The following is a 19,719-nucleotide window of genomic DNA, read 5'->3' as shown; positions in this document are numbered from 1 at the left end:
TGTAATAATAAATACTTCATATTTTTAGATTGCACACCTGAATGAAACAGCATTCAGAAAAATGGTCTAAAGGAATTTCCAAATTTCTTTTGTAGAACAAAGATGAAAAGACAAAGACGGACAGCGGTAGACAAACACATGTACATAAAGAGACGGATACATCAAAGGCGTAGGTGTCTCAAATATCAATGTAATATACGATTTGAAATAAATAAAATTAATATCAATTTAGTCTTTAAAATGAATAAATTATAGATACATTTTGCAATGACAAAAGACTTTTTGGACTTGCATCCGCTATATATCTTTGTATGTTTTATGATTTCAGGTATACTGCTAGTAAACAGGTAATCTCTGTTGACGAACTAATAGCTAAATAGATACTTTCCTTTTTAGCTCACCTGTCACGTAGTGACAATGTGAGTATTTGTGATAGCCTGTCGTCCGTAAGTCGTCCGTCCGTCCACAACTTCTTGTGAACACGTAGAGACCACATTTTGCAACTGATTTTAATCAGACTTGCACACAACTTGTATTGGCATACCATCTCGGTTCCTTTCAAAAAACTGGCCAGATCCCATTATTGGTTCCAGAGTTATGGCCCCTTAAATGGCCAAAATGTGCTGTTTTTGGTTGTGAATACGATAGAGACCACATTTTGCAACTGATTTTAATCAAACTTGCACACAAGTTGTATTAGTTCCTTTCGAAAACTGACCAGATTCCATCATGGGTTCCAGAGATATGGCCCATTAAAGGGCCAAAATTTGCAATTTTGGGCTTGTGAACATGATAGAGACCAAATTTGCAGCCATATAGAGATTTCATTTATGATTATACTTCATACAAACTTGCAAGAAATATTTAACAACAATAGATCTTGGATTCCATGATGAATCCGTCAGATCCAATCATAGGTTCCGGAGTTACGGCCCCTAATTGACCCCTGAAAGAGCCAAAATTTGTTAATATTTACCTTGTGGACACGATAAAAGTGATATTTTACTTTGATTTTAACCAGACTTACACACAACTTAAGTCACAAAAAGATCTCGGTTTCTTTTGAAAACCGGCTAGATTCCATCATGGGTTATAAAGTTACTGCCCCTGAAAGGGATAAAATTTTCTATTTTGGCCCTTTCAGCCATATAGAGGTTGATACAAACTTGCGCAGAATGTTTATCGCCAAGTTCGCCACTGGATCATATAGGTGAAAAACTTGGTCACCAAGTCTAATCAAAGGAAAAACTTGTTAACACCCTAGACGTCACATTTATGACTCTATCTTCATGAAACTTACTCAGAATGTTTATCTTGATGATTTCTATGCCAAGTTCAAAACTGTGTCATATGGGGAAAAACTAGGTCACCTGGTCAAATAAAAGGAAAAGCTTGTTAACACTCTTTAGGCCACATTTATGACCCTATCTTCATGAAACTTGGTACGAATGTTTATGATGTTGATTCCTATGATAAGTTCGAAACTGGATCATGTCAAAAACAAGGCCAACCGCTCGAATCAATGGAAAAACTTGTTAACAATCCATATTTATGATCCTATCTTCATGAAACTTGGTAAGAATGTTTATCTTGAGGATTCCTAGGCCAGGTTCGAAACTGGGTCATGTGGGGTCAAAAACTAGGTCACCACTCTAATCAAAAGAAAACTTTGAAACTAGGTCATGAAGCATCAAAAGTAGATCATTCGCTCAAATCAAAGTAAAGGCTTGTTGTCACTCTAGAGGCCATGTTTATGACCCTATCTTCAAGAAACTTGATCAGAATGTTTATCTTGATGATTCCAAGGCCAAATGTAACATGTGAGCCATATAGGGTCATCATGACCCTCTTGTGTACAAGTATTTATTATTTCCAGTAATCCGACCGGTGGCAATGGCCAGATTGATGTTGTTTTTCACATTCTTGTTCCAACAAATATGATAAAGGACAACAGAAATGTGTTGCTCGTCTTTGGAGCACATGAATTTGGAGGCTGGGATAGCAGAAAATATGCGTTGCATACTGTCAAGTAATTTTTGTATTTACTGTTTAGTTTTATTCTAAGAAATCTTTCAGTACCGCCAATGAAAGAAATAGAGTATCTGTAGTGATTTTACATTGAATTACAGCCTTTGATTTTATATATAAAGTGTAGATGTAGGTACATGTAGGTTTCGCAAGGGAGTCAGATGTTTTTGTCAACGCATCATCTTCTAAATCACATGCCGGATTTAGATATAATTTACAGTCACCAATGATTGATAATGTATGAAGTGAAGTTCTAAATGGCATCGGAGCTTTGATTTTTTATTTTGGAGTTACCTTTTACAAAGTAACTCTAAATAAAATTTGTCCCGGCTTTAGTCTGAGAATGGAAATTCATATAACTTATCACAACAAAAAGTTGCATACATTTATGGGGTATATAGCTGGATGACTTTTCACCGAGTTATGACCCTATGGTTAGAATTAAATGCATGGGGATACGAGCGTTGTGATGTGAAAAATAACCTTCATTTGATATAAAACAAGTGTCGGTTTCCAGTCCAAAGTAGCAGGGTTGATGCTTAAACCCCATGCAAATAGTGCTCATTAGACAATTTAATTCGTGATGGATCGCACACTGCAGCTTTACAGCTTGGTGCCATTAACACGTTTGTCATGAAAGTAAGAAAATGTATTGCAGATTGCCGTCTTAAATTTGAGATCAAACAGGAATCAATTCTCCATACTATATCATTATCATAACGGAATGTTATTTTTATGGTATATTTTTTGCTGACGAACAATGAACGGCAAATATATTGCTGTAGACCCTATTTTTCTCAATCATATAAAGTGAATCTGCAATGCCATTTAGCTCTGGATAAGTGTAGCTCGTCAAAAAAGAGGAAGAATAGGTTGTTTACTTGGTTGGAAATCGTGCATTGGAACCGTTATTGATATCCTTGATACTGATAAATTCGATTTGAAGGATTAACATAATCATATCATAATTATGTCTGAAATAAACTCTATTTCAGAATGTACACTGGTTATACAGAAATGAGTTTCAGTTTGACAATGGCGAGAAATCAACTGCAAAGGCACTTAAAATACAAATACGTTGTGATGAAAGATAAATCAAAGCAGTCCACTGAATGGGAAGACTATTACCTCCACACGAATGCTGATAGGTTCCATAACAGGAGGTTGTTTGTAGAGCCGCATTTAGTGACGAAGAAAGGTACATTTATCTGATTAATTAACTGCGCAATTATTCCATGGACATTTTGTGTGTTCCTGTACACTTGTAATAGTGCATGTCAGTTTATGAAAATGTGTTCCTATGAATCTACAAAATGAGTATAATATTATATGCAAAGTGTTCCAGTCAAGGCGTCGGAAAGATTGCCCATAATTATATGTCATAAATATACATAAATTTCAGAAAGAATACTTGACTTAACCGTTCGACATTATTTATGTTTACCTGTTTGAAAGCAGTCGTAGAGCATAACATTAAACTCAGAAGAGGTTAATTCTCAATAAAGTTTACTGCATATCATCTTAAATGTGATCAATAGGATTTTTAAGTGAATAAGGCACACTTACTTAAATCAACTGTCAGCGTAATTTTAGAAATCAGACGTAAGTGTTTTTGTTATAGTTCGATTTTCTAATTTCGGTGCACAACAAACCATATGGAGAAGGCCATACTTTTGTTACATTTTCATTTTCCGAACGTGAGTGCCCGGCATTAGGGCCAGAAATAAATTCGACAGTATATAAATTGATATATTATATAATTAGTATTTACATGTAATTGCAGAGGAATGGCATCAGTATGATGGAGTTGTTACCGTAAAGCCGAGTGAAAACATTTTGCAAAAATTTGGAAATTGGATTGTTGGAAAAAACGAAATTGACTGGGAATCTCACCCTGAAGATTTTGCTAGAAGGTTGTGTCCATCTTGGTTCAAGTCTGATTTTAATGTAATGGAGACGACCCAGACACACCATGAGTCCATTTATCACTTGGAATGTTTGTACAAAGGACTACGCAAAATATACCTTGTTGATGCACGCACATTTTCATCTGATGATGCATTTGCTACAAGGGTATGTAAAAGCATAATTTGTACACTCAAAGCATATATACTTAACACGCTTTTAAACTCAATTATTTACTTTTTCTAATTTTACTTTTGTCTATGTCAAATATTTATACCTTTTGGTGAATTTTCATCTGGACTCGAAATATTACAAATATATCAGAACATTGTGTACTCCATCCAACTGAAATGAAACACATGAAGTGGGCATGCGAGTTTGTCCAGGTTCCGACCCTTTTTAGACTTCGAAATATTACAGCTACATCAGAACATTGTGTTCTTAACTCCTCTTACACTTTCCATCCAAATGTAATTAAACTTGGTATGCATCATCAACATGGATTGGAGATGCGCACATTTCTGTCCGATTAGTTAGACTTGCGGCTATGTTGTGGACGTTATTTATATTCTATCGGGTGGGAGTGGGGGAGCATGCGTCATACAATGTTGACATCAATCTTATTTCAGTTAACGTTGATGGCAGTTCATACTCGAACATATTCCGCACTGATATTTTTTACCATATCCTGTGGAAATCTTTACCCAACTTGTATGATTTGGGAGTTGCCATTGGTGCATTTTTCATCACTTGGATGTTTGACAGAAAAGTTATTCAGAATAATGTCATCTTTCCTCTCGTGCAAATGGTTTTCATCTAAAATCCGTATGTACATAATCTGTTATCTTACCGGTAGCTTTCCAAGCGCCAGTGAATCAGATGACAAAGACCAAAATTCTCCTCTACTGTACTAAAACGCAAGGCGTAAACGGGATAACCTCTGCAAACAAAGCTTTCAATTACAAAATAAGTCGTCATTCCAGTACCCTCATTACTTAATGTCTGATTTTGTATTAAGACCACTAACCACATTAAGTAGAAGTTAAAGTGCTGAAGCAGATAAACTATGCCCCATACTCGATAAATTGTTTCTGGAGGTTCTGACAGGCGACGGATGTCTTTGATTATCCAGATGTAAAGTGTTAGCGCGATGAGAAAAGGTGCCATAATTCTGGGGTTTATACTGACAAACATGCAAACGATGAGAAATGCACAACTGCCAATTCCAAAATCAGAGAAGTTGTGTATAGATGCGGGTAAAAAGATGTAAAAATATCGGTGAGAGAATTGAAAAAGTGAAAAGCTTGTTGGTTACTGAAATGCACTTATTTACTGATACCTGAAATGTTAGTTTCATGTGTCACATACGAGTTTTCAATGAAGTTAATGTTCAGATTACCCGTATTGCTTTTTCATAAAACTGTCTCAAACTGTCCTCAGAATTCTGTGACATAGAAAAATTGGCCATAATGAAAGCCATGACATTAAAGAAAAGAAATGACATTAGGTGTATTTTGCTATTTTAGTAAATTATTTGAGGCTGAATAACACCACAATGTCAAACATAAGTTGAATATTGAACAGACGTATGAGCTGTGTGAAATCCCAACCTACTTTAGCTTTTGATGACGGCAAATACTGTAAAAACACATATTTTCGCTGGGTCAAAATTTCGCGAAATCGAAATTTTGAGTATGTTCGCGAGGTGTAATATTTGCGAAATTGTAATAAATGTATCCTACTTGAAGTTGAATTATACCAATGGAGAATATTTACGCAAGGATTAATTTTTGCGTGATGTAGAACCTCGCGAATATAGCGAAAATCAAACCCTCGCGAAAATTTCTGTTTTTACAATAATAAAGAATTCGTCCCGAAATCCGAGTCACTTTGCCCAAGTGTCCGTTACCGAGGCTCGTCAGAAAACATTTCGTCGTGCGACTCCTATCCCTTTTTAAAGCGTGGTGAGAGTTCATTGTAAGAATGAATTTACTTCCGCTTATCGTGTTTTAATAAATCGAAATGATCAATGATCATAATAAAGCATAAGTGCCATTTTCTGCTTAAATTGTATGGGACAGATTTATACTGATTTATTAGCTCGACTATTCGAAGAATAGGGGAGCTATCCTACTCGCCCCGGCGTCGGCGATAGCGCGAGCGCGAGCGTCACACAAATGTTAAAGTTTGCGTACCACCCCAAATATTTTCAAAGTCCATTGAGATATTGCTTTCATATTTTGCATACTTGTTTACCATCATGACCCCAGTCTGTAAAAATGAGGAGGCAACTCTATCAAGCATTTTGACTGAATTATGGCACCTTTTCGACTTAGAATAAATGTTAAAGTTTGCGTACCACCCCAAATATTTGCAAAGTCCATTGAGATATTGCTTTTATATTTTGCATACTTGTTTACCATCATGACCCCAGTCTGTAAAAAGGAGGAGGCAACTCTATCAAGCATTTTGACTGAATTATGGCCCCTTTTCGACTTAGAATAAACGTTAAAGTTTGCGTACCACCCCAAATATTTTTAAAGTCCATTGAGATATTGCTTTCATATTTTGCATACTTGTTTACCATCATGACCCCAGTCTGTAAAAAGGAGGAGGCAACTCAATCAAGCATTTTGACTGAATTATGGCACCTTTTCGACTTAGAATAAATGTAAAAGTTTGCGTACCACCCCAAATATTTGCAAAGTCCATTGAGATATTGCTTTCATATTTTGCATACTTGTTTACCGTCATGACCCCAGTCTGTAAAAAGGAGGAGGCAACTCTATCAAGCATTTTGACTGAATTATGGCTCCTTTTCGACTTAGAATATGCTTATTGTAATGTTTAAGTTTTACTCATTGCTTATATTATACTATCAAGCACTGAGAATGGTCGAGCGCGCTGTCCACTGACAGCTCTTGTTTTTATTTCTTTGTTATTTTGTTGATCTCTTTGATATAAAAATGTGTTATTTCATGTTTTTATTTCAGTTCGCTACTTGGATATTGACTCCACTCTCTGAATGCCTTGTTCGGCAAGAAAGCGCCTCTGCTGGAATTTGTGTCACAGTCATACGTGCCCTGTGTATTGTTGTGGTTTGTGATAAACTGAAACTCCCATTGCTGGAACAGACATGGCAGAATGTGTGCAGATGTTTGCTAGTGCATGCGGATACTGTCAACAATACATGTGCTGAACTAAAAGACATATTAGAATACTTTCCCGATAGAAAGTAAGACAAAGAGGTCCCTTCTTGTTGAATTTTTTTTTTTAAAATACATTAACTTCTTGTTCGAGCACGGAGTGCTCGTGGTGAGCTATTGTATTCAAACACCGTCCGTCTCCGTCCATACACTTTTGCCTTTAAACGACATCTCCTCTAAAATAGTTAGGTGGAAGTTTCTGAAACTTGGCCTCGGTATTCCTTGAATATTTCTCCATCAATATTGTTAAAAGAATTCCATTACATGCAGAATTCCAGTTGTCATTGCAACCAAAAGGCAAATCTTAAAATGTCTTTTTTTCTGCAAAATCGAAAGGCTTAGCTCTTCGATATTACTTGGCTAGTATTGTCTAGTGGTCTTATACAAAAGTTGTTTAAATCGTACACCTGGGCTCAAAATGGCCCCCAACATGGAATTCACTTCTTTTACATGGACTTGTATAGGAAAACCTTAAAAATGATCTTTTTAGCCCACCATCATCAGATGGTGGGCTATTCAAAGCACTCTGCGTCCGTGGTCCGTCGTCCTTCCGTCCGTCATTCCGTCCGTCCTTCCGTTAACAATTTCTCGTTATCGCATCTCCTCAGAAACTACCAGGGGGATTTTGACCAAACTTTGTCAGAATGATGTATTGGTACCCTAGTTGTGTCCCCCTGAAAATCAGACTGGTTCAACAATTTTTAGTAAGTTATGGCCCTTCGTTTATTTCTATAATTTACATAGATTTATATAGGGAAAAACTTTGAAAATCTTCTTGCCCAAAACCACAGAGCCTAGGGCTTTGATATTTGGTATGAAGCATCATCTAGTGGTCCTCTACCAAGATGATTCAAATTATTTCCCTGGGGTCTAATATGGCCCCGCCCCGGGGGTCACATGGTTTATATAGACTTATATAGGGAAAAACTTTGAAAAACCTCTTGTCCAAAACCACAGGGCCTAGGGCTTTGATATTTTGTATGTGACATCATCTAGTGTTCTTCTACTAAGATTGTTCAAACTATCCCCCTAGGGTCAAATATGGCACCGCCCCGGGGGTCACATGGTTTACATAGACTTATATAGGGAAAAACTTTGAAAATCTTCTTGTCCAAACCACAAAGCCTAGGGCTTTGATATTTGTAATGTAGCATCGTCTAGTGGTTCTCTACCAAGTTTATTAAAATTATCCCTCTAGGGTCAAATATGGCCCCGCCCTGGGGGTCACATGGTTCATATAGACTTATATAGGGAAAAGCTTTTAAAAACTTCTTGTCAATAACCTACAACATTCAAATTTGGACCACATGTATGGTTTTGAGTGGCAAGATTAACCTTGATATGAGTTGACCTTGGTTTTGACCTAATGACCTACTTTCACATTTCTGTAGCTACAACCTTCAAATTTGGACCACATGCATAGTTTTGTGCACTGAAATAAACTTTGACCTTGACATTGACCTAGTGACCTACTTTCACATTTTTGAAGGTACAGGCTTCAAATTTGGACCACATGCATAATTTCGTGTTCCGAAATAAAATTTGACCTTGATTTTGACCTAGTGACCTACTTTCACGTTTCTCAAGCTACAGCCTTCAAATTTGGACCACATGCATGGTTTTATGTACCGAAACAAACTTTGACCTTTACATTGACCTAGTGACCTACTTTCACATTTTTAAAGGCACAGGCTTCAAATTTTGACCACATGCATAGTTCTGTATTCCGAAATAAAATTTTACCTTGATTTTGACCTAGTGACCTATTTTCACATTTCTCAAGCTACAGCCTTCAAATTTGGACCACATGCATGGTTTTGTGTACCGAAACAAACTTTGACCTTTACATTGACCTAGTGACCTACTTTCACATTTTTGAAGGTACAGGCTTCAAATTTGGACCACATGCATAGATTTGTGTTCTGAAGTGAAATTTGACCTTGATTTTGACCTAGTGACCTACTTTCACATTTCTCAAGCTACAGCCTTCAAATTTGGACCACTTGCATAGTTTTGTGTACCGAAATAAACTTTGACCTTAAGATTGACCTAGTGACCTACTTTCCAATTTCTCAAACTACAGTCTTCAAACTTGATGCACATGCATAGTTTTGTGTACAAAGAACTTTGTCCTTGAAATTGATCTAGTGACCTACTTTCACATTTCTCAAGCTACAGCTTTCGAATTTAGACCACATGCACAGTGTTATGTACGGAAATGAAATTTGACCTTGAGCTAGTCAGTAAGTCTTGAAATTTGGAACACACAAAAATGGCACATTGGTGGGCGCCAAGATCACTCTGTGATCTCTTGTTTAAAACTGCACTGGTTCTCTACCAAAATTGTTCGAATCATGCCCCCTTATGTCAAATATGACCCCCTCTTCGAGTTAGCTTGTTTACTACAGACATATATTATAGGAAATACTTTAAAGATATTCTTATCTAAAATCTCAAGGCCTAGAGAATAGATATTTGGCATATAGCATTGTGTACTGGTCCTTTACCAAGTTTGTTCAAACCGTGCCCTCGGGTACAAAATTGGTCACAACCCGGGGTTCACCTGTTTTACATAGACTTATATATTAGGAAAAACTTTTAAAAATCTTTTTGACTAAAATCATAATGCCCTGTGCTGAGATATTTGGTCTGTAGCATTGTGTAGTGGTCCTCTACCAAGTTTGTTCATGCCCCTGGGATCACAATTGGTCACGCACTGGGCTATGCTTGTTTACACACTAGGCCTAGAGCTTAACATGCAGTTTTAACAAGTTTGTTGAAATCATGTACCCATTTGAGTCAGGTGAGCGATAAAGGGCAGTCGCAACGCTCTTGTATAGATAGCTATTATCAGTAACAGTTTCTACTTCTAGCTTTCTGTTGAATGAAAATTATCATTCATTACATACAATTTAGATAATATAAAGGAATATATTTCAGTTATTGTTAGAACAGCGGTTGTGCAAAGCATTTTCAGCTTCCAAATCAATGGTGAAAGCTGTAGGAAACTTAATGTACAAACATTTTTGTGTATCACCCTCCCATGTTTTCGGGTTTGGGTGGGGTCACTTAGAGTTGCCCTTGTCCGCCCGTCTGTCCGTCCGTAAGTCTGATTTTGTGTCACTCATATCTCAAAAAGTGACCTACAGACATTAAACCTCACAGGATTGTCATTCAGCATGGGAAGTTGTGCACCAGGGGTTTGATTTATGTCGCACAATCCTCAAAAAGTATTTGACCTGGGATCATGAAACAATACAGGAAAATTATTCAGCATGATTGTGAAGTTGTGCACCTAACATTTTTCAGATTTCTGTCAGACCAGAGTTATGGCCTTTCGTTGTCAAGAATATGCACGCATGGGATACAATTTTGTGTCGCATATATCTAAAATGTATTTGACTTAGAGTCATAAAACATTAGGGGTTTGTTATATAACATGTGAAACAAGTCAGAAGTTATGGTAATTCACATAATTAAAATACAAATAAAATGCTTAAAAGCGTGTATTGCATATATCTCAAAAATATTTCACCTAGAGTCATGAAACCATGTAGGAATGTTATGCAGCATGCCACTTTGTGCCCCTGAGTTTTTTAATATTTTTATTTGCAACACTAGAAGGAAGAATGGCCATTGCTCTAGTAAAGAAATAAAAGTTTGTGCCCCATATATGTATATTTCAAAATCTACTTGACATAGAGTCATATAATATTAGAGGATTGTTTTATCGCATGTGCGATTTTGCACCTGTTGTTCTTTTTGGGTTTCACTCAGCTAGGCCTTCACTTGGTGAAAAATACACATCAAGGTTTTAATAGTTTGTGTTGCAAATATGTAAACAAATTTGACCAAGAGTCATGAAATCATGTACAGTGACAGGAGTGGCGGGCACCTTTGTCCTATGGACAAACATCTAGTTATTTATAAAGGTATTTGGAGAAAGCTTAAAGTGGAATTATACGCATTTTTCAAGTAAAAATACAGCAGAAATAGATATGTATGTAAAAAGGGTGGAGGAAATTATAGCTTTTAACCCAGTATACCAAATTCTTCCTGTTACCAGTACGAAATAATAACTTTCCAAATATGACTTTTCTTATTTTGACTGGGGCAGTCTTTTTAAGAAAAGTCAAACTGCACGTAGGAGTTGCTTCCCTTCAACTTCAGAAATCTCTACTTATAGGTAAGGGAGATCATTGCGTACATGACTGAAGAAATGAACTATTATTTTATAAGTCCAATTTCTTCATTTCTAAAGCATCACTTTTAAATACTTATGCAGCATTATTGTTAATTAAACACATTTAAATGCAGAACAAATGAAAACTTGCTTTTACAAAACATTCACCAAAAGTACACTATGTGCTGTAAGATGCGCATAATGCCACTTTAAGCAGACTTAATCCACAAACCTTTCTGTTTATAAAGGTATTTGGCGAAGGCTGTTGCAAATTTTGTAAACCGAGTTGACAGGTTTGGCAAAAATCCTTCCTGGCTGTTTTGTTTACCTCTGATACATTTCCTGGAAGATATTTGTAAACCATTCGGCAAAGTAACAACGCAAAGAAACCATTCTGACAGGGTTCCGAGATGGTGGGGAATTGTAGAAATACAATCTGCTGTAGATTCCTTTAAACGGAATTCTTATAGGTGGCAAATGTAAGCGTTTAATTATATATACCATATTTGTTAGAGATATATCTTTTGCCAGATAAAATATTTGCACAGGCATGGAAGTCATAAGTAAAATTTTAAATATGTTGTAGAATCTTTAAGTAGTGATTAGATCTTACATTTTACACACAAAAATACGATTTATGAAAAATTTTCGTGCAATAACATGGCGCCATAATCTTTATTTAGATAAAGAAGTAAAATCCTGTGAACTTTCATATTCATCGCTTTAAAGATTCTTTAAATTGCGTTATTACATTTTATATAAATTCATTATACGCAAATTTGATACCCAAATGTATGCTATTAGCCTTTAGCCTATTCTGTCTTAGCGACCAGTGCAGACCAAGATCAGCCTGCACATCATGGTCTGCACTGTTCGCTATTCAGTCAGTAAATTTTCAGTGAACACCCATTTGAATAATAAGTGGTACTTTCAAAATTGAATGATGGATCTGTCCATTATTGAAATTTAGCAGGTTAAATGTTAGTCAAAGCACAATGTGGTTGTTAATTTTTTCGAACCTTTTCAGTTCACTTGCTAGTATTTTAGCAACAATGCAGCCTTTATTTGAAATGGATTTTTACCTGCCACGAAGCATAATTGCTTGTCTCAAACCAGTTGAGCTTCGGGAAGTTATAGGAGAAGAAATATTACCTGTGGAAGTTTGTTGTGCTACACTTTGCTGTTTCATAAAGAGAACCAAGCCATCATACAATCAAGGCAATCAAGTTTCAACTGAATCAGATGTTATCGGCGAGGAAAAGGTAAATACCAAACATACATCAATACATAAGTGATATACCAATACGAAATAATACAACTTCAGTATCGTCGTCTTGCTGAAGGCAAAAAGACTTCATTTACATCTAAGCTGGCCAGTAACTCTAAGAATAGTGTATCAGTTCTTACCATGGTGTCGGGGTATTCGAAGTAAATTTAAATGTCCTTATATTCCTTATCAAGACTTAATAAGTTCATAGTTCAAGCTGGCGGTCATTGTTGACATTAACCTTAATCAAGTACGAGACCTTAAATAGGAGTCTACCCATTGAAAAGCTGTTTCGAAGACACCATGCTGTGCTTTTAGGACATCTAGTAGAATGTCGTGGTGGCCAGTTCAAATGCCGCACTTACATGTAAGTCAATTGCAATAAGGGCTGTGACTTCCTGTTTCCCCATACCACATAGAAGATCATTAACCGACCTAGACTTACAAAGTCTGTTGAGATCAAGTTATCTGTAATAAAATTTATTCCTTCTTCACACTGATGTTTTCTAAGAAAACCATTTTCTCTCTAGGCTCAGTCAGAGGTTAGAGATATTAGAGTGGTATATAAATCTGGTATAATAATAACAATAATATTGTAAATTTTATCAGAAAGTGCTATCAAAGAGAATTGATTTTATGGCCAAGTGCTTTACATTTATGACTCTAACGACTAATGCCAGTCTATTAGCAACTGAAGGTGTGCAGATTCACATGAGTGATATTTCCTATATGCAAACTGGTTCTTAGGCAAAAGATTGTTTTGATTTACATGTTTTCAGTTTCAGTTTATAGATATTTCATTTTTCTGCAAAATGAAATATGCAGAACAATTTGATTTATGAATAATGGACACAACTAATAACAAGAGAACTGGTGTTGTTCCTAGGCTTCGAATTACTTGCTCTTTACCTTTGTGGGTTCGTTTGGGGAGTGTAATTCTTTCATGTGAGGAAGCCATCAAGTTTGCTTACGGAAGGTCGGTGGGTCTACCCGGGTCGTTCGCACATGCCTGAAATAATGCCCAGAGGGGCACCTGAGGTCTTCCTCGGCCGTCAAAAGCTGTAAATTTACCATATGACCTAAAAGTATGTTAATTAGACGTTACACACACACAAAGCAAAAACCAAAAACTGAATAACATACAGTCTATTATCAATTTATAATTGTAATGAGAAATGTTTTCATCAAATAAAAATATGATATTAAGGTTCCATTTCAGGATTTCTTAGATGTCTGACAGTAGTAGTTTATTTCATATTTTATTCGTCATCTTTTATGACGTCATATATTCATGACGTTGTTTATTTCATATTATATTTGTTGACTTTCTGATGAAGACAAAATAAATTGTCGAAACGTCGAATAAAATGTAGTTTGCCTTGTAATTCTCCTGTTTTTTTAGTAGTACTAAAAACAAAGTTTTTATGAACTATTCTTTTTTTCAGACTGTAGTAGACTGCATTTCCAAATTGAAAAACAGGCTTCAGTGCTACTCAATTCCTATAGGGAGGTAAATGTTTGTCTGAATTGATGAATAATACAATTTAGTCTAAATGCTGCTGAAGCATTTAGAACCTCGTCAGGCTAGTACTTTGTTTGGATGTATTTTACGTAATTTATGCTTGAAAGGATATTCTTATATTCATGTTTCGTCCAACTGAAGTTGAATTTATATCGTCTTATATGGGGCTATATAAATATGTTACATTAAAATCTTTCTCTTTTGTCCGCATAAAAATTCATAGTTTTGTCCAATTTCTTGTCTTGGAGGTGACAGGAATGTGAAAAGACCAATATTCGTTAGGATTTGATTTCACTCGAATTCCCCATGAATGATAATGATGTCAAAGTTAATCAGTATCGTATTTTTCAGTTCAAGAAAACAGTGGTGGCTTGCATTCATGATCGCCTTTGAGTGTCTCCAAGAGGCAGTATCTACAAAAAGAACTTCAAAAGTCATTCCAAGCGCTCAAATATTTCTCCACTGTGTTTCTGTCTACCAGCGTATATGCAACCAGGCAGATAGCGAAGAGGACAAAATGGAAACGAGACTAGAAGAAAAACACAAGGAACTTAAAGAAAAAGCTTGTGATTGTATACTATCTTGGTTAAGGACATACGCCAGTGAGTACTGGATGATACGTATGGCCGAAAACCTTCAAGTAAGAACCTTTTTAAATTTTTATTTTACTGAAGACAGTATTGTGCTCTTGATTTATATCCTTAATGATCGACATGCGTTTTATACTTGCAGTAGTTGCGTTTATACATATCTGACTGAAGAAATTTTCTGTCTTCAAAACACTAGCAGATCTTGTTTTGTGCGATATTGCAGTGCTTGTTAAGACTAACTGGTTACTTTTGAACAATTAATAACGTGGCATATAAGGATATGGGGTACATTACTTATGTGACTGTAATTCTGAGATTAACGTAGACAACAATATAACACTATTTTCGGATATAGAACTTAAACATAGATCTTGTCATTTACGCCAAAGGAAGATTCCCATTTCTGAAACAACGTTTGAAATCAAAATTAATGCTAGTGTAGGCGTTTGACAGAGACACGCCTTTTAATGTCAATTCAGGAGAATTTGTAAGCCTTGTGGTGAAGCGTGAAGGGTGTCGAGTACAAATTGTACCTATATATCACGATAATAAGTGTAAACTGTTACGAGACAGGGTCAGAAATGACAAAGGTATTAGTCCTGTGCATACATCACAATTCTTTAAAGGACTTATCAGATGTTTATCTCCTCATGACCCTTATCGGATTGTTAAGTTAACTTAGTAGGTTGAACGTTAGACAATGAACTTGAAAGTCGCGGCTTCGATCCGCTGGCGCTGCGTATGTTCCTTACCTTTGTCATGTTAGAAAGTCTCTTGACATTTCTTGCTAAGATTTAATGGACACTGAGTAAGTTAATTGAAATAAGCGGAGTTGTTAGCAGGTAAGATTATTACTGTTTCAAGCAACACTCGCGTAGTCTAGAGCATCTGGAGCTAATTATAACATCTGCCGCGGAAGTTAGTTGCTTCATCTTTTCCATGTTGGATTACTTTTCGATAGCTCGCATTACATAAGAAACCAGTTAATTGAAGAAGGCGTTAATAACGTAACAAAATGACATACAAAACAAACGAAATGTCTCATCCAAAAGCCGGGACTGCGACTGAAGGTCGATTGTTACAGACTTCGACTTCCCTGGATGGCTTTTTTTTTATAAAATCTGAGACAAATCTTCACCACGTCAGGACTGTACGCATAACCCAATTTTGTGCCACGTCAGCAAAGTATAGTGTCAAAATGTCCAAATGTTTTGAATATTTGTTATCCTTTGTAGCACGTGAACAAAATTTGAAAACCGCAAACTTAAGCCTAGCAAAACTCACACAACTTAAGATTATGAGCCTAGAGTTCTTAACGTATTCGCAATAAGTCTAGTACTCTGCTGAGTGTATTTTTTCTAAAACAGGACAATTCTGCACTGACAAAAATATGTATTTTATGGAGGAAACAAATTAACCGATTTTTCTTGTATTTACTTGCATTTTCTCTCCTTATAGGTATGGAACAAAGCCTTTGTAGAACAACTGAAAGAAGAAGAAGTTGGAATATACTGGAATGAATGTGTTGCAAATAGATTGATTCAAAATCTCAGTCTAGAGGTACGGGTACTTATTATTGCATGATGTTATTTTCGTGCTATTATTTGAAAATACTTAGTTGCCTCCCAATTAGTCACGGAAACGACACGATTGAATTGGTAAAACTATTCATACCCCGCAAAGGAATGGTGTTGGGTGTTTTACTGAATGACACTGTTCCGTCAGTTCCTTCGTCCTTCCTTTTCCTGTCCTTATACATTACAGTCGATTACATTGCCTCCACTAGTGCAATGAAAAGAGTTTAAATTCTGGGCAATTTAAGATTATAAAATAATGTAAAGAGGTTAAAAAATAAAATGTAATGTTATTTGTTATCTGCGCATCAAAACCATAAACACTGTGAAAAATAAACGGGAAAACGTTGGATTTAAAAAGCAATAATATTGTTATTTTGTCGGACAATGTAGTGTAACTTGAGGTAGTGATAGACAGAAATGAGATAAAAAGAAAAACAAAGCACCAACACCACATCTCTTTCTTGACTAATTCTAATGTTCCTTTCTCTCACCTTTAACGCCCGTCTTGTTAGGTCAATAGGGAGTGTCTGAAATCATTCGTTCTCTACCTATGGTTAATATGGGAAAGTTGGCAGTTACTTGCGGAGAACAGGTAAGTACTGGTACAGAATCCAGGAACACTGGTTAGGTTAACTGCTTGCAGTTACCGAACTGAAATACTGTTGAAAAACGATGCTTAACACAAACAACTATACAAAATTAAACATTTTGAATAACTGATATTGTCATGTTTTAGAATGTTTAAAGTAAAGCTCTCTGTGACAAACCGATACAAATCATCCGATCAACCTGCAAAAGCAACATTGTGAAAATGCTGGCATTTATTGGAGGAAATCAGTCTACGCAGGATGTACCGCTTTTACCTGGTCGAAACGCATAATTACATTTTATATATAATAATAAATAATATATCCCAAACAGTGATTTGTCATTGAATAAAATCATTGTTTGGAGTTTAAATGCGAAGGAATTATATCTACAGGGTGCAATTTGAGATATATTATTTTGATTCTAACACATCAGGGATTATTACGTACGTCCTTGACGATATCCGTCAAATATTTGCCAGATTTCTGGTCAGAGACCAACAATTAAAAAAAGTACAGGGAACTTACTATGTACATGCCATAATGTTATAATGTAAGTCTATGGGAAAACACTTGTTGGTCTGTAACCTATATTAGAGCTAAAATATGACTTCTGTCGGAAGCCATCACATGTTATGTTAATCGTCTCAAATCTGTTGTAAATGATGTAGGAAGACGTTTTCGTGCAAACATAAGCGTGAAATTTGAATATTTTCTAAAGTTTAGTCTCTTTTTTTGACAGGTGTGCCCATTTTTATCTGAGCTTTTCGCCCAAAAAAGGATCACTTTTATCTCTGTAATGTCAGAGAATGATCAAAATTAATAAACTTTATTTCTGCTTTTTACGGATAGGATCATATTTCAGCTTCCAAGCCAAATCCAATGCAGATAAACTTGAACTTTTACGGAAAATTGCAATCAGATGATGACTGGCATATCAATCAACAGGGGGTGACCTCTGTTAACTGTCCATATCTTTCTTAAAACTGAACATTTATTGATGAAACTTTGTAAAACATTTGGTATTGGATGTTTGACAGTAAAACTGTAAAATTGGAAAATATGATACGAAACATTCATCTATAGGTAAGAGACCACAAATTAAAAAAAGTACATTGTATACCTGGGAATAAGGTAGCGACTGTGCGTTCTGATTGGTCAGTCATGTAAACCGAAGAACTGATTGTTTCTTTTAAAATTGATATTTTTTTCTGCATTTACAGTAATTTATAATACATGTACATTTTAGCTCACCTGTCACGTAGTGACAAGGTCAGCTTTTGTGATCGCCCTTCGTCCGTTGTCCGTCTCCGTCCGTTCACAATTTCCTTGTGAACATGATAGAGACCACATTTTGTACTTGATTTTAATCAAACTTGCACTCAACTTGTATGGGCGAAATATCTCGGCTCCTTTCGAAAAATGTCAAGATCCCATAAGGGTTCCAGAGTTATGGCCCCTTAAAGGGCCAAAATTTGCTATTTTTGGCCTGTGAACACGATAGGTACAACATTTTGCAATCAACTTCAATTAAACTTGCACACAACTTGTATTGGCATAATATCTCGGCTCATTCCGACAACTGGCCAGATCCCATCATAGGTTTCAGAGTTATGGCCCCTTAAATGGTCAAAATTTGCTAGTTTTTGCTTGTGATCACGATAGAGACAATGTTTGGCGATCAGCTTTAATCAAACTTGCACACAACTTGTATTGGCATAATATCTCGGTTCCATTAGAAAACTGGCCAAATCCCATCATGGGTTCCAGAGTTATGGCCCTTTAAAGATCCAAAATTTACCATTTGGCTTTTTCAGCCTTATAGAGACTTCATTTATGGTTTGATTTGATACAAACTTGCTAAATGTCTTCAACAATAATAAATCTTGGATTCCATGATAAATCTGTCAGATCAAGTCATAGGTTCTTGAGTTATTTATATCTGCTTAACTCCCCTGAATTTAATCTAAATGGATTTATATAAGTAAGTACTTATAGGACTCGTTTGAAATTTCATTATTGTCGTTAGTTGTACTCGGACAATCAGGATAGATAACTATGGACTGATTTTTTGTCAAATTACCTCCTTTGTTTCAAGTTAAAATGGGTGTATCTCAGTAACCAATGAAGATACTGATTTGAAATGTCATTTATGCCATCAGATGGACTCGGACGATTAGGGTAGATAACTTTTGACTGAATTTATAGAAGAAAATATTTATCCTGATGATATTTAATGTGTATGCGTATGTGATCTGTGTCAAAACTTGATCTTATCATTAAGAGCAATGGTACTCAGATGTGCAATATAGGGCCATTATGGCCCTCTTGTTACAAAATTAACTACATTTTATGGAAGGCAGTACACGCCATAATGTTACAATGTTAGTCTATGGGAAAATAATTGGTGGTCTGTAACCTTCTGTTGATTCTTTTCCAGCGCTCCGCTATGCCGTCTAACGCTAATGAATTGTTGAATAATAACAAACAGTTTTCAGCCTTCTTTGTTTAGTAGGAAAACAAATCGGGTCGTGTTGGAATATGCTGTATACTGCTAGGACATTCTTTGTTTTCTTTTCCAGAAAAACACTGTGACATCGGAATTTTTGCGACATTATTGCCAGCACCTTGATGGCTACTCGGGACCACTACAAGACTGTTTGAACAGATTTGCACTAAAAGTAAGTTGGTGTAGAAAGAAAAAGCGTCAATATTTAAGATGTTGTCATTTTATACTAGTACCGATAAACATCTCAAGACATTGAATTTTTAATAGAATTTAAACGACCATGTTAACCAAACAAGAAAGTCGTATCACGGTAGATACAGTTTTTTTTAGCTAACATGTCACAAA

The 19,719-nt window shown here is 35.9% G+C and overlaps 1 protein-coding gene across 2 annotated transcripts in view; it reads left to right on the top strand.

Moving 5' to 3' along the window:
• Nucleotides 1–19,719, top strand: part of LOC128556199 (E3 ubiquitin-protein ligase rnf213-alpha-like) — a 44,087-nt gene that overhangs the window by 21,738 nt on the left and 2,630 nt on the right. For both annotated transcript variants that reach the window (XM_053540383.1, XM_053540382.1), the window contains exons 4-14: nt 96–169; nt 1,877–2,029; nt 3,024–3,226; nt 3,812–4,101; nt 6,927–7,168; nt 11,571–11,801; nt 12,350–12,584; nt 14,035–14,099; nt 14,463–14,751; nt 16,160–16,261; nt 19,448–19,546. In XM_053540383.1, coding sequence (XP_053396358.1) covers nt 96–169; nt 1,877–2,029; nt 3,024–3,226; nt 3,812–4,101; nt 6,927–7,168; nt 11,571–11,801; nt 12,350–12,584; nt 14,035–14,099; nt 14,463–14,751; nt 16,160–16,261; nt 19,448–19,546 — 1,983 coding nt within the window. The remainder of the gene's footprint in view (nt 1–95; nt 170–1,876; nt 2,030–3,023; nt 3,227–3,811; nt 4,102–6,926; nt 7,169–11,570; nt 11,802–12,349; nt 12,585–14,034; nt 14,100–14,462; nt 14,752–16,159; nt 16,262–19,447; nt 19,547–19,719) is intronic.

The sequence above is a fragment of the Mercenaria mercenaria genome, chromosome 4, assembly GCF_021730395.1.
Source record: "Mercenaria mercenaria strain notata chromosome 4, MADL_Memer_1, whole genome shotgun sequence".
NCBI lineage: Eukaryota > Metazoa > Mollusca > Bivalvia > Venerida > Veneridae > Mercenaria > Mercenaria mercenaria.
This window is presented reverse-complemented; position numbering and strand designations above follow the sequence as displayed.